The 16,884-nt window shown below is 38.1% G+C and overlaps 1 protein-coding gene across 1 annotated transcript; it reads left to right on the top strand.

The window, feature by feature from the left end:
• The first annotated feature begins 2,833 nt into the window (after positions 1 to 2,833).
• Positions 2,834 to 4,094, top strand: LOC135147919 (uncharacterized). Its single transcript, XM_064081973.1, has 3 exons — positions 2,834 to 3,161; positions 3,306 to 3,634; positions 3,861 to 4,094. The coding sequence occupies exons 1-3, from the start codon at positions 2,834 to 2,836 to the stop codon at positions 4,092 to 4,094; spliced, it is 891 nt and encodes a 296-aa protein (XP_063938043.1).
• Positions 4,095 to 16,884: the final 12,790 nt, after the last annotated feature.

Genomic DNA, 16,884 nt, shown 5'->3' on the forward strand with positions numbered 1-16,884 from the left:
GAAGAGATGTCTCTGGATGATATCTTTGGGAGATTAAAAACCTATGAACTTGAGATGGAACAGAGGAGCAAACGACATGGAGGAAAACCCAAACCAGTTGCTCTAAAAGTTCAAGGAGAAACAGCTGTGAAAAACAAAGGAAAAGCACAAGTCACAATGTCTGATACTGAGTCCTCAGACTCTGATAATGACTCAGACTCTGATAAGACTTCAGACTCTGATGACAGCGATACTGAAATGATGCAGCTGGCAGCATTGATGGTTAAAAGCTTCAAGAAGATGGCTTACAAGAACTTCAATAAAGGGAAGAAGTTCTCAAGGAAAGACAAAAACTCTGATAAGAAGGTCTTTAAATGGAATGAAGGCAAAGAAGAAAATCTGGAAAAGCTGATAAGTCTAAGTATACCTGCTTCAATTGTGGTGAGAAAGGTCATTTTGCAACTGAGTGCAAGAAAGGCAAGAAAGAAAAGGAACAAGCCTTCATTACCAAGAAAGGAAGCTGGGCAGACTTATCAAAATCAGAGGAAGAAGTCAACTATGCCTTGATGGCAAACACAGACAACAGCAATGAGGCTGTTGAAGCTAAGGTACCTCATTCCCTCTTGCTTTTGACACTGAAGATATAACTGAGTTAAGAGTATTTCTTAAAAATTTGCATGTCAGTTATAGAGATCAGACTTTAGAAAATGAGAGACTAAAATCTGAGATCTTAGAAGTTAAGAAAAGGAATGATCATCTTGAGAAAGAATTAGTTCAAATGCTAGAAGTTCAGAAAGAAAGAGATGATTCTGTTTTCATTAAAAATGAGCTATTAAAGAAAACTGCATCTCTTGAATCAGAACTTGCTAAGGAAAGAGAGATAATCAGAACTTGGACTAACTCAGGTAAAACCACTCAGAATATCTTAGAAAGTGGAAACTGGAAGAAAGGTCTGGGATAATCTGATAAAAATGAAGCTGAGTCATATAAATAAGAAACTATTAAAATTGAAAGACCTAAGGTTGCTCCAGTAAGATTTGTTGCAGAATCAAAGGTTCATGACAAATCAAAGATTGATAAACCAAAACAGGTCAACATAGGTTTAATGACTCAGAAACAGCTTAAGCATAAGCTCAAGGAGGTTAAACAAGAAAACAGGATTAAGGAACCTAGGAAAAACAGAAATGGGAAAGTAGGAATAAACAAAAGCAATAATTATATGCCTATTCATAATGCTCCCAGGAAAACTTGTCATAACTGTGGTAATCCTAATCATCTTGCTTCTTTTTGCAGGAAGAATAAGGACATAAATACTATGTATCCCTAATCAGAAGTTAAGACTAGGAATACTAGATTTAGACCAGAAAATCCTTGTTTTCATTTTGGTAGTTTATGGCATTCCATTTACACTTGTAAGGAATACCATAGTTTATACTATGATTATTATGAATTGAAACCTTCTTTGAAGAAAAAGATTGATTCTCCTGGTTTAAACTATGTTAAAAAGTCTGTTAGCATAAACTCTGATTTAAACTCTGATAAATCTTCCGCTGCTAGTGTTAACAAACTTAACAAGAACAAAGGATCCAAGCAAGTCTGGGTCCTTAAAACTAATCATTAGTTGTGCATGTGATTGTAGGGCAACAGGAAAAACATCCTAGTTTTGGACAGTGGATGCTCAGGACACATGACAGGAAATAAAACCCTGCTATCAGACTTTGTGGAGAAGGCTGGCCCAAATGTTTCTTATGGAGATGGCAACATAGGGAAAACTTTGGGATATGGAAATATCAATCTTGGAAATGTCATCATTCAATCTGTAGCTCTGGTCTCAGGATTTAAGCACAATCTACTCAGCATAAGTCAAATCTGTGACAGAGGATATCATGTTGATTTCTTTGAAGAACACTGTGAAATGGTTGGCAAAAGCACTGGGAAAGTTGTTCTGAAGGGATATAGACATGGAAATATATATGAAGCCAAGCTCTCTTTAAACTCTGAAAGCTCCGCAATCTGTCTACTTGGCAGAGCTAGTATTGAAGAAAGCTGGAACTGGCACAAGAAACTCTCTCACCTGAACTTCAACAAAATAAATGAGTTAGTGAAGAAAGATCTTGTAAGAGGACTACCCAAATCAGTTTTTACTCCAGATGGACTTTGTGACTCCTGTCAGAAGGCAAAATAGAGGAAATCATCATTCAAAAGTAAAACTGAGTCCTCAATTCTTAAGCCTTATCATCTGCTTCATGTTAATCTTTTTGGACCAGTAAATATAATGTCCATTGCAAAGAAAAGATATACTCTGGTCATTGTTGATGAATTTACCAGATATACTTGGGTATATTTTCTACACAGCAAGAATGAGACATCTTCTCTTCTAATTGAGCATGTCAAGCAACTGGACAAAATTTCTAAAGATGAAGTAAAGATCATCAGGAGTGATAATGGCACTGAGGTCAAGAATTCTAAGATGGAAGAGTTCTGTAAAGCAAATGGAATTAAGCAGGAATTTTCAGCACCTGGAACACCTCAGCAAAATGGTGTTGTAGAAAGAAAGAACAGAACTCTGATTGAAGCTGCTAGAACCATGCTGGAAGAAGCTAAATTGCCAACTTAATTCTGGGCTGAAGCTGTGCAAACTGCTTGCTTCACACAGAATGCAACTCTGATAAATAAGCATGGAAAAACACCATTTGAGATGGTCAAAGGCAGAAAACCAAATCTCAAATACTTCCATATATTTGGGTGCAAATGTTTGTTCTCAAAAGTCATCCTGAACAGTTGACCAAATTTGATTTGAAAGCAAATGAAGGAATCCATCCATGTCTCCTTTGATGATAAGAAAATAACTGGGATGGAAGATTTTGATGAACATGAGCAACTGAGATTTGAAAATGAAGATGCATTCTCTGACTCAATAAACTCTGATTCTGAGCTAATATCAGAGTATGTCACTCCAACTCATCATCCTCAAGCACAGGTTGAGGGGGAGCATTTTCACAATGAACATCTGGGTGAAAGTAATGCAGACTCAGCAGAAAACGCAAACTCTGATACTGATTCATCAAACTCTGATAACTCTACATCAGAAAATCATAAGACCACATCTTCAGGGGGAGCATCAGAAACTCAGATTGCTCATGAAGATAGCATGGATCATGGGGGAGGATCAAATTCCAGAAGTCAACTAAGTCAACTGCCACATGAAAGGAAGTGCACAAAGTCTCACACACCAGATCTGATAATTGGAGATCCAGATGCTGGAGTACAAACCAGAACTGCAACATCAAATGAATGTCTATTTTATTGATTCCTATCTCAGACAGAACCTAAGAAAGTGGAAGAGGCTCTTCAAGATGCTGACTGGGTAACAGCAATGCAAGAAGAGCTAAATGAATTTGAAAGAAACAAAGTCTGGACACTAGAACCAAGACCAAAGAACAGATCAATAGGTTGTACCAATTGGGTGTTCAGAAACAAGACAGACAGTGATGGTATAATCACCAGAAATAAAGCAAGACTGGTAGCTAAGGGATATTCACAACAGGAAGGAATTGACTATGATGAGACCTTTGCTCCAGTTTCCAGATTAGAAGCCATCAGAATCTTCTTGGCCTATGCTGCACACAAGAAATTAAAAGTTTTTCAGATGGATGTAAAGAGTGCATTTCTCAATGGGGAGCTGGAAGAAGAAGTGTATGTTGAGCAACCTCCAGGTTTTGTAGACTCTAAATTTCCAGATCATGTCTACAGACTAGACAAAGCACTCTATGGACTAAAGCAAGCACCAAGAGCATGGTATGAAACTCTAGCTCAATTTCTTTTGGACAGTGGTTTCAACAAAGGTACAATTGACAAAACTCTGTTCAAAGCTTATGCAGTCTAGATATCAGATGAGCATGATGGGAGAGATGAGCTATTTTCTGGGACTACAAGTCAAGCAGACTGATGAAGGCATCTTTATAAATCAGTCCAAGTATACTAAAAATCTGCTAAAGAAATTTGGTATGCAGGATAGCTCAGCTGCTATTACTCCCATGGCAACAGCCACTAAGTTAGATAAAGATACTGGAGCATCAGTAGAAATTACTAACTACAGAGGTATGATAGGCTGACTTCTATATCTAACTGCCAGTAGACGTGATATCATGTTTGCTACCTGTCTCTGTGCAAGATTTCAAGCAGATCCAAGAGAACCACACCTAGTTGCAGTCTAAAGGATTTTCAAATATCTCAAGTGAACAGTTGAGATGGGACTCTGGTATCCCAGAGAATCAGACTTTACACTGATTGGTTACTCTGATGCAGATTTTGCAGGATGCAAAATAGACAGAAAAAGCACAAGTGGGAGCTGTCAATTTCTTGGAGGCAGATTAGTATCTTGGTTCAGTAAGAAACAAAAATTTATCTCCACATCCACTGCAGAGGCAGAATATATTGCTGCAGGAAGCTGTTGTGCTCAGATTTTGTGGATGAAAAATCAACTGTTGGACTATGGGTTATCTCTCACTCAAATTCCTATTTATTATGATAACCAAAGTGCTATTGCCATGACAGGAAATCCAGTACAACATTCTATGACCAAGCACATCAGTATCAGATACCATTTCATCAGAGAATATGTGATGGAAGGAACAGTGGAACTTCACCTTGTGCCTACAGATCAGTAGTTAGCAGATATCTTCACCAAGCCTTTGGCTGAAGCAACATTTACAAGACTAGTAAATGAATTAGGGATGATCTCTGGTCCTTTCTAAACTCTGCTATATTGCATTAGAATGTATCTGCTGTTATCTCTACCACAATCATGTTTTATAACTGCATCTGTTATTCTCTGACTCAATCTCTGATGGTTATGCTCTGTATGACAAACACTGATATTTATACTCTGACCGGACAAACTCTGATTACATGAAATATTAACTGATAAGTGTCATTCCTGTGAAGAATATGTTGCACAATCATGAATTCAGTCATGAACATCTCTAAAGTCTGATATTTGTGACTTTACATATGTGGAAATCTATCTGATGGCATCTGACACATAACATGATCTAAATCTTTCACTTAGACTGCCTTACTTCTTAAATATTAGATATGTAATCAGTGTGGAATTTGCTTTACTCCGTTTATGAGCTCAGATTTTAATAAATCTTAAATATGGATCACTAAAGTTTGTTTCTTCTCTTACAAAAAAAAATTATTATTATTCTCAGGTACTCCTTTGAGATCTTAGATAATCTGTGAAAGGAATGATCCAAGTGCACTGCTGGTATTAATCAAAATGCATCAGAAAAATCTTATTTTTCTTGGAGACTTTTCACATTCTCTGATTACTGGAGAAATACACTGAGAAATATTAATCTGATGAAGGTTATAACTCACTTACCCTGAGAAGTTTCCTTTCAAAAGATTAGTGTATTAGTAAAGAGAAGAAAGTTTATACTCTGATCCATGTTATGATAAACTCGGCCTATGAAGTGTTTAAATCATCTTCTGATAATCTGACTCATTCTTATGTTCTTAAGAATTTTGTCAGTCTCTGTGACTTTGAAGGAATCATGTAAACACACACTTTACACTCCACATTTGTGATTAACAAATTTTATGACACCGAGGACTGTCTGACTATATTCAAATAGCTGTTTGCAAACTCTGAGGAAGTTTGTTGATAAATTTCCAAATTGCTATCATTTATCAGAACAATATTTTCTGTTAACACTCGGTTTGTCACATATTCTGATATCTGTTTAAACTCTGGTCAACTGGTCAAGCCTTTGATAAGCATCAGAGTTTAAATTAAATAATATTTGGTCGAGTAAATATTAGTTTTAATTGTCAAACGGTAAAAAACCCATTTGAATTCCTGAGTGGAGAAAAACACGGTAAATAATTGTGTTTTTCTCGGAAATTGTTACATGCTTGCACGATTCACACGCCACTAATAATTACCGCTCCACTCACTCTTTGTTACCGTTGGTCCATTGCCACGTGTCCCACTACATCATATCGTCAGTAAATCGTGCATATACATATATATATATATCAGTTTTAAAAAGTTTTTAACTTTTTTACACACGATTTTTTACTACCTCTCTCTCTCTCTCACTTCTCTCTCCATTCTCTATTACGCATTTCATCAAACACCTTACATACACTCTCTCAAACTCTTATTTTCTTTCAGAAAAATGTCGACAACAGCATTTGAGTTCGATGGGGCTAAATTTGTCACCAATAATTATGCTGCCATACTTGACAATGATGAAGCCCCCAAGGAGTTTCATCTGATACAGGATTTTCTGGCTCACAGCGAGCTGATGTATGCTCTGACTCAACCAGAGTCTATTTCTCCTTCACAGGTCCTCACATTATGGAGGACAGCACGTTATGATGATGGAGGTGATCATGGCTCTCCATCCTTGACCTGTGATTATGAGGGTCAAGAGTACTTTGTCTCACCGGCGACTGTCAGTAAGGCTCTTCATCTTCCTGAACACAACAAGTTCGATTCTTCAGTCCCCACTCAAACTCTGAGGGACATGATGACCTTCTTTGGCTATGCAGCAAGTACTGATAAGATGGGGGAACTCAAGCGTCCACATCTTTGCAAGGAGTGGAGCTTCTTTTATGATTGCATCACTAGAGCCTTCGGCAACAAGTGTAGCAACTTTGATGCCATTCCTATCTTCAGTCCGCAAATTGGGTATTCTCTGATCCATAATCTTAAGTTTGATTAAGCTACTTCCATTTTGAGATTTATTGGAGATATGAGGCAAGAGAATATGAACATTGTGTATTATGCTAGATTCTGTCAGCTTATATTCTCTTATTGCTTTCCTGATGTTCTTATGCCTGAAACTGATACTGAACTGTCCTTTAGAATAACCAAACGTCCATTCACTGATCTTATTAAAAAGGACAGTAAGAAACCCCAGGTACCAGTATTTGCTATTTCTGTCACAGTTCAGGATAAATTAAGGGTTGCCATGCCAGATAAATATAGACCCTTATCTCTGATGAGAATATACCAAATCCTCCCTCCTCATCTGCTCAAACAGTTGTTGAATCTACTTCTGGTCCTTCCCAACAAGGGCCAGTTGTAAAATCTGACCAAGCTTTACCCTCTGGTTCTTCCCAAAAAGGGCCAGTTGTAACAACTTCACCTAAGAGAGTACTCAGATCTTCTAAATCTCCAAGCAAACCATCTCCTCCTCCCAAGAAAAGAAGATTTTTGCAGAAGATATCAGACTCTGATTCTGATGAAGCACCTCAACTTCCCCCACCAGCTAAGAAACAGAGAAAGAAGGTCAAACCTACAAGCATAACTGATCTGATTGTTGAGACACCTCAGTCAGAAGATCCTAACCAGGCCTTGGTCTTATTCTCTGACCAACCACAAATTGCAGATCCAGTAATGGTTGAACCTCTTTCTGCAATGCCTCTTGACACTACTGCAGCTGATTTTCATGTGTCAGACACAAATCCTGATTTTCAAGGTCAATCAGAAGATGCTCAAACAGAGGCTGTATTGAAAATGATTCAAGACTCTCTGATCCAACCTGAAGCTAATGTTGCAGCTCCTGCTCAGGAGATTTCTACAGCTGCAAATTCTGATGCAGCAACAGAAGCTCTGGCATCTCACACTCTGAGTATCTTTGTTGATGATAATGATGATGATGATGTAACAAAAGTCACTTCCATTCCTGTTCAGACTTCTGATATTCCAGTCTCAATCTCTGATCCAGTCAGAGATACTACACCAGTTAGGGTTGATTCTCCAGTTCAAGCACTGTCACCAGTCAGAGAATCTTCTCCTCTCAAAACTCCTACTCCAGTTCCAAGTTCTCCACTTCTACCTTCCATGCCTGCACAGAGAAAAGTCTGTCACTTAACATACTTCCAGAGGATGTGCAGAGCTACACCTCCCTCTGTGGATGACAGACTTGCCTCTATTGAGGCTACTCAAAAGTCAATGCAACATACTCTGGATGACTTGAGCTCCTCTGTAGCTCTGCTGGTTCAAGCTCTTACCTCTTATAATGTCAAAAAAGGGGAGAAACTGCTTAAAGACAAATGCAAAGATGACCAGCCATTAATGAAGAAAAAGTCAGATGATGATGAAAAAGAAAATAAGGAAGCTGCTACTGATGAATACTCCAACAAGCAGTTGGTACAGATCAAAGAAAGGAGTAATAAGGGTGCAAACTCTGATAGACCCAGAGAATCTCAACAAAAGCACAAGTCTATGGAAATGACTGTTATGTCTTAAGTTCAGAGCATAAATGAAGCAGTCAGGGTTTCTGATGTTATATCTAAAGAACTTGCTGTTTTGAACTCTAAGGTTGAAAAGAAGAAAGAAGATCTGATTTCTGAATCCGATAGGCTGATTGAAGCTGGAGATCCTGAGTCTCAGAAGTTCTGTCAAACTCTGAAGTTCAGAGGTAAAGAAACCACCTTGTTCTACAAATCTCCTTCTCTGCAAGCAATTGATGAAGCTGTAACAAGGAAGATATTTGAAAAGGAAAATCCAGGAGTGGATATAGAATCTATCAGACTTGAGGAAGAAAGACTAGCTGCTGAGAAGATGAAGATCAGCAAGACAAAGTCTGATGAGCAGAAACAAATCACTGATCCCTCACAGAAACAGAAAAGACCAAAGCAAAAAGGGATAGTGATCACTGAGGTGAACTATACTGATATCAACAGACAAAAAACCAGGTCTCAAGCTCAACCTGAGATTGATTCAAAGGATAAGGGAAAGAAACCTGTTGATAGTGTTCCAGCCTTGAAAAAGAAATCCATTGTCAAGATTGCATCAGAGATTCCATCATAGAAGATGATAAAGCTAAGCAAGAATTCTAACATAATCACTAATGTATCTGGACAAATAGAAGAAGAAGAAGCTGGATTGATCAGATCCAGAAAGAATGAAGTCAAGCCAATCTCTGATATAACTTTAACCTGTGACAGTGCTCAAGTTAAAGTTCCAGCAACAGAAGAAAAGCCTGAGACTAAAGAAGCTAAGGACTCATGGCTGAAGACAAAATCTGGGAAACCTCAAGACCAGAAAAAGAAAAGTCTATTTGGAAGCCTTGGTACAAATCTGTAAAAGGAAAGCTCAATGCTTACCAGGATCAAAACTCATGGAACCAGAGGAAAGGAAGCTTATGATACTACTGGTCTGGGCTACTAGAAGGAGAAGATAGAAACAAGCTCAGCAACCACTTTCAGGGATCCATATCCTCTGACTGAGAAGGTGGGAGAAGCTGTTACTCAGAAGGTCTTAGACAAAGTAGAATTAGTGCAGATTCTCATGGACACTCATGATGGTACTGGAGACAAGGAGAAGATTGCTATATTTCTGGAGTCTGGCAGAGTTTATAGAATCTCAGAAGCTGATCTATTGCTGAAATCTCTGAGGGAGCTTGAACACTTTCATTACATGCTGGAAATCAAGAATGAAGCTACTCAGAGATGGTCTGATCTGATGAAGAGGACTATAAATGTGAAAAGAAGATTCTATGGGATAAAGTCTGATGAAGAGTATATTCCAAAAATAGCTCAAGATAATGGTTCTGAAATCTTTATGGAGAAGAATAGCTCTGTGATGGAGACTATTGCAAACACCAGAATCTTGGGTTATAATAATGATGCAAACAGACCAAGGGTAATTCTGCCGGGAGATGCTATGGCAAGAAGCAAGGTAAATGCCTTGAGAGCAGCTATCTATCAGACTGGGGATGATACTGAAGAGCTCAGAAATGTCAAAGCCCAGATGATACAGACCTTAAAGCTGAAGGAAGAAAATCTGATCAACCAGTTTGTCAGAGAAAGCTATGGATATAGGTTGAGTTGATAGATAGTTCTGCTGGTTCTGTAAGTTGTAATTAGTTCTGTAAATTAATTATTTCATGCATTTTTCCTTGATATTTTTTGACATCTTCAGTTTATATATAACATGTTCATTCTGTCTAATGTACAAGTTGGGGGAGATTGTTACATATTTGATGATGTCACAGGTATCTAACTTGTTTATTGTGCAGAAGCAAATTTTAGAGTTTAACTGCAAATCAGAGTTTGACGACTGCAAGCAGGATCAGAGTTTAGCAAAGATCAGAGTTTAGCAGATCTGGATAAACAAGGAAGATAAAGATCAAGGAAGATTGTGCAGATCAGGACAGCAGAAGGATAGCTACTGATTAGATTATTTTAGGAAGCACATAATTGTAAATCAATCAGTAGATATCATGTAGCTGTGTATATAAACACAGCTTAGGGTTTAATCTATAAGAGTTAGAACGTCGAGCATATTATTCATATAACCCAGCAGCTCTTAGTGATAAGTTAAAAATCACTAAGAGAGTTTTTGTAACCTATTGAGTTTTGTGAATAAGAGTTTACTTTGATAATTCTCTTGTTTGAGTATTTTGTTATTGATTGTGTCCACTATATTAATTCATATAGTGAGTTAATTCGGCCTAACACAGTCATTTCCATAGACCAGTGCTTCTGTTGAGATTCTTTGAGTTTATCAGAGTTTGCACCCTTATCACTCCTTTCTCTGATCTGTATCAACTGCTTGTTGGAGTTTCCATCAGTAGCCTCCTCATTTCCTTCTTCATCATCATCTGACTTTTTCTTTGTTATTGGCTAGTCATCTTTGCATTTGTCTTTAAGCACTTTCTCCCCCTTTTTGACATTATCAGAGGTAAGAGCTTGAACCAGCTGAGCTACAGAGGAGCTCAAGTCAGCCAGAGTATGCTGCATTGATCTTTGAGTGGCCTCAATGGAGGTAAGTCTGTCTTCCACAGAGGGAGGTTGAGCTCTGCACATCCTCTGGAAATAAGTTAAGTGACAAACTTTTCTCTATGCAGACATTGGATGTTGAATTGGAGAGGTAAGAAATTGAGTAGGAGTCTTGAGAGGAGAAGATTCTCTGACTGGTGACAGTGCTAGAACTGGAGAATCAACTCTTGCTGGTGTAGTGTCTCTGACTAGATCAGAGATTGAGACTGGACTTTCAGAAGTCTGAACAGGAATGGAACCTCTGTTGCATCATCATCATCATTATCAACAAATATACTCAGAGTATGCGATGCCAGAGCTTCTGTTGCTGCATCAGAATTTGCAGCTGTAGAAACCTCCTAAACAGGAGCTGCAACATTGGCTTCAGGTTGGATCAGAGAATCTTGAATCATTTTCAACACAGCCTCTTTTTGAGCATCCTCTGATTGACCTTGAAAATCAGGATTTGTATCTGACATTTGAATGTCAGCTGCAGCAGTATCAAGAGGCATTACAGAGAGAGGTTCAATCATTACTGGATCTGCACTTTGTGGTTGATCAGAGAATAGGATCAAGGCCTGGTTAGGATCTTCTGACTGAGGTGGCTCAACAGTCAGATCAGTGATGTTTGTAGGCTTGACTTTCTTTCTCTGTTTCTTAACTGGTGGAGGGAGTTGAGGTGCTTCATCAGAATCAGAGTCTGAGATCTTCTGCAGAAATCTTCTCTTCCTGGGAGGAGGATATGGTCTGGTTGGAGATTTTGAAGATCTGAGTACTCTCTTAGGTGAAGTTGTTACAACTGGCCCTTTTTGGGAAGAACCAGAGGGTAAGGCTTGGTCAGATTTTACAACTGGCCCTTGTGGAGAAAGTACAGAGGTTGGTTCAACAACTGGTTGAGCAGATGAGGAGGGAGGATGTGGTACATTCTCATCAGAGAATAAAGGTTCATATTTATCTGGTATGGCAACCCTTAATTTATCCAGAACTGTGACAGGAACAGCAAATACTGGTACATTGGGTTTCTTGCTGTCCTTTTTAATAAGATCAGTGAATGCACGTTTGGTTATTCTAAAGGGCAGTTCATTACCAGTTTCAGGCATAGGAACATCAGGAAAGCAATAAGAGAATATAAGCTGACAGAATCTAGCATAATACACAATGTTCATATTCTCTTGTCTCCTATCTCCAATAAATCTCAAAATTGAAGTAGCATAATCAAACTTAAGATTGTGGATCAGAGAATACCCAATTTCCTGACTGAAGATAGGAATGGCATCAAAGTTGCTACACTTGTTGCCGAAGGCTCTAGTGATGCAATCATAAAAGAAGCTCCAATCCTTGTAGAGATGTGGACGCTTGAGTTCCCCCATCTTATCAGTACTTGCTGCGTAGCCAAAGAAAGTCATCATGTCCCTCAGAGTTTGAGTGGGGACTGAAGAATCGAACTTGTTATGTTCAGAAAGATGAAGAGCCTTCCTAACAGTCGCCGGTGAGACAAAGTACTCTTGACCCTCATAATCACAGGTCAAGGATGGAGAGCCATGATCACCTCCATCATCATAACGAGCTGTCCTCCAGAATGTGAGGACCTGTGAAGGAGAAATACACTCTTGTTGAGTCAGAGCATACATCAGTTCGCTGTGAGCCAGAAAATCCTGTATCAGATGAAACTCCTTAGGGGCTTCATCATTGTCGAGTATGGCAGCATAATTATTGGTGACAAATTTAGCCCCATCGAACTCAAATGCTGTTGTCGACATTGTTCTGAAAGAAAACAAGAGTTTAAGATAGTGTATGTAAGGTGTTTGATGAAATGCGTAATAGAGAATGAAGATAGAAGTGTGAGAGAGAGAGAAGCAGTAAAAATCGTGTGTAAAAAGTTAAAAACTTTTTAAAACTGATATATATATGTATATGCACGATATACTGACTAAAAGATGTAGTGGGACACATGGCAATTTACTAACGGTAACAAAGAGTGGGTGGAGCGGTAATTATTAGTGGCGTGTGAATCGTGCAAGCGTGTAACAATTTCTGAGAAAAACACAATTATTTACCGTGTTTTTCTCCACTCAGAAATTCAAATGGATTTTGTACCGTTTGACAATTAAAACTAATATTTACTCGACCAAATATTATTTAATTTAAACTCTGACGCTGATCAAAGACTTGACCATTTGACCAGAGTTTAAACAAATATCAGACTATGTGACAAACCAAGTGTTAACAAAAAATATTGTGCTGATAAATGAAAGCAATTTGGGGTTTTATCAACAAATTTCCTTAGAGTTTGCAAATAGCTATTTGAATATAGTCAGACATTACTCGTTGTCACAAAATTTGTTATTCACAAATATGAGTGTAAAGTGTGTGTTTACATGATTCCTCCAATGTCACAGAGACTGACAAAATTCTTAAGAACATAAGAATGAGTCAGATTATCAGAAGATGATCTAAACACTTCATAGGCCGAGTTTATCATAACATGGATCAGAGTATAAACTTTCTTCTCTTTAATAAGACACTGATCTTTTGAATGGATCAGAGTATAAACTTCCTTTTTTTTGTGTAAGAGAAGAAACAAACTTTATTGATCCATATTTAAGATTTATTAAACTCTGAGCTCATAAAGGGAGTAAAACAAATTCCATACTGATTACGTATCTAATATTTAAGAAGTAAGGCAGTCTAAGTGAAAGATTTAGATCATGTTATGTGTCAGATAGATTTCCACATATGTAAACTCACAAATATCAGACTTTAGAGATGTTCATGACTGAATTCAAAAGTTTGCAACATATTCTTCACAGGAATGACACTTATCAGTTAATATTTCATGTAATCAGAGTTTGTCAGGTCAGAGTATAAATATCAGTGTTTGTCATACAGAGCATAACCATCAGAGATTGAATCAGAGAATAACAGATGCAATTATAAAACATGCTTGTTGTGGCAATTAACAGCAGATACATTCTAATGCAATATAGCAGAGTTTAGAGAGGACCAGAGATCATCCCTAATTCATTTACAAGTCTTGTAAATGTTGCTTCAGCTAGGGGCTTGGTGAAGATATCTGCTAACTGCTGATCTGTAGGCACAAAGTGAAGTTCCACTGTTCCTTCCATCACATGTTCTCTGATGAAGTGGTATATGATACTGATGTGCTTTGTCATGGAGTGCTGTACTGGATTTCCTGTCATGGCAATAGCACTTTGGTTATCACAATAAATAGGAATTTGAGTGAGAGATAATTCATAGTCCAACAGTTGATTTTTCATCCATAAAATCTGAGAACAGCAGCTTCCTACAACAATATACTCTGCCTCTGCAGTAGATGTGGAGATAGATTTTTGTTTCTTACCGAACCAAGATACTAATCTGCCTCCAAGAAATTGACAGCTCCCACTTGTGCTTTTTCTGTCTATTTTGCATCCTGCAAAATCTGCATCAGAGTAACCAATCAGTGTAAAGTCTGATTCTCTGGGATACCAGAGTCCCATCTCAACTATTCCCTTGAGATATTTGAAAATCCTTTTGACTGCAACTAGATGAGGTTCTCTTGGATCTACTTGAAATCTTGCACAGAGACAGGTAGCAAACATGATATCAGGTCTACTGGCAGTCAGATATAGAAGTGAGCCTATCATACCTCTGTAGTTAGTAATTTCTACTGATGCTCCTGTATTTTTATCTAACTTAGTGGCTGTTACCATGGGAGTAGTAGCAGCTGAGCTATCCTGCATACCAAATTTCTTTAGCAGATTTTTAGTGTACTTGGACTGATTAATAAAGATGCCTTCATCAGTCTGCTTGACTTGTAATCCCAGAAAATAGCTCGTCTCTCCTATCATGCTCATCTGATATCTAGACTGCATTAGCTTTGAAAATCTTTCACATAGTTTAGGATTAGTAGATCCAAAGATAATATCATCCACATAAACTTGAACTAAAAGCAGATCATTACCATGGTTGAGATAAAACAGAGTTTTGTCAATTGTACCTCTGTTGAAACCACTGTCCAAAAGAAATTGAGCCAGAGTTTCATACCATGCTCTTGGTGCTTGCTTTAGTCCATAGAGTGCCTTGTCAAGTCTGTATACATGATCTGGAAATTTGGAGTCTAGGAAACCTGGAGGTTGTTCAACATATACTTCTTCCTTCAGCTCCCCATTTAAAAATGCACTCTTCACATCCATCTGAAAAACTTTGAATTTCTTGTGTGCAGCATAGGCCAAGAAAATTCTGATGGCTTCTAATCTGGCAACTAGAGCAAAGGTCTCATCATAGTCAATTCCTTCCTGTTGTGAATATCCCTTAGCTACCAGTCTTGCTTTATTTCTGGTGATTATGCCATCACTGTCTGTCTTGTTTCTGAACACCCATTTGGTACCAACTATTGATATGTTCTTTGGTCTTGGTACTAGTGTCCAGACTTTGTTTCTTTCAAATTCATTTAGCTCTTCTTGCATTGCTGTTACCCAGTCAGCATCCTGAAGAGCCTCTTCCACTTTCTTAGGTTCTATCTGAGATAGAAATGAATGAAATAGGCATTCATTTGATGTTGCAGTTCTGGTTTGTACTCCAGCATCTGGATCTCCAATTATTAGATCTGGTGTGTGAGACTTTGTCCACTTCCTTTCATGTGGCAGTTGACTTCTGGAATTTGTTCCTCCCCCATAATCCATGCTATGTCCAGTGTCATTCTGATTCTCTGATGCTTCTTCTCCATGATTCATGCTATCTTCATGAGCATTCTGAGTTTCTGATGCTCCCCCTGAAGATGTGATCTCATGATTTTCTGATGTAGAGTTATCAGAGTTTGATGTATCAGTATCAGAGTTTGCGTTTTCTGCTGAGTCTGCATTACTTTCACCCAGATATTCATTGTGAAAATGCTCCCCCTCAACCTGTGCTTGAGGATGATGAGTTGGAGTGACATACTCTGATATTATCTCAGAATCAGAGTTTATCGAGTCAGAGAATGTATCTTCATCTTCAAATCTCAGTTGCTCATGTTCATCAAAATCTTTCATCCCAGTTATTTTCTTATCATCAAAGGAGACATGGATGGATTCCATGACTACTCTTGTTCTCAGATTGTAAACTCTGAAGGCTTTTGTTGACAGAGGATAGCCAACAAAGATTCCTTCATCTGCTTTCAAATCAAATTTGGTCAACTGTTCAGGATGACTTTTGAGAACAAAACATTTGCACCCAAATATATGGAAGTATTTGAGATTTGGTTTTCTGCCTTTCACCATCTCAAATGGTGTTTTTCCATGCTTATTTATCAGAGTTGCATTCTGTGTGAAGCAAGCAGTTTGCACAGCTTCAGCCCAGAAATAGGTTGGCAATTTTGCTTCTTCCAGCATGGTTCTAGCAGCTTCAATCAGAGTTTTGTTCTTTCTTTCTACAACACCATTTTGCTGAGGTGTTCCAGGTGCTGAAAATTCCTGCTTTATTCCATTTGCTTTACAGAACTCTTCCATCTTAGAATTCTTGAACTCAGTGCCATTATCACTCCTGATGATCTTTACTGCATCTTTAGAAATTTTGTCCAGTTGCTTGACATGCTCAATTAGAAGAGAAGATGTCTCATCCTTGCTGTGTAGAAAATATACCCAAGTATATCTGGTAAATTCATCAACAATGACCAGAGTATATCTTTTCTTTGCAATGGATATTATATTTACTGGTCCAAAGAGATCAACATGAAGCAGATGATAAGGCTCAAGAATTGAGGACTCAGTTTTACTTTTGAATGAGGATTTCCTCTGTTTTGCCTTTTGACAGGAGTCACAAAGTCCATCTCGAGTAAAAACTGATTTGGGCAGTCCTCTTACAAGATCTTTCTTCACTAACTCATTTATATTGTTGAAGTTCAGGTGAGAGAGTTTCTTGTGCCAGTTCCAGCTTTCTTCAATACTAGCTCTGCCAAGTAGACAGATTGCAGAGCTTTTAGAGTTTAAAGAGAGCTTGGCTTCATAGATATCCTCTGTCACAGATTTGACTTATGCTGAGTAGATTGTGCTTAAGTCCTGAGACCAGAGCTACAGATTGAATGATGACATTTCCAAGATTGATATTGCCATATCCCAAAGTTTTCCCTATGTTGCCATC

Source organism: Daucus carota, chromosome 7 (genome assembly GCF_001625215.2).
Source record: "Daucus carota subsp. sativus chromosome 7, DH1 v3.0, whole genome shotgun sequence".
Classification (NCBI taxonomy): Eukaryota; Viridiplantae; Streptophyta; class Magnoliopsida; order Apiales; family Apiaceae; genus Daucus; species Daucus carota.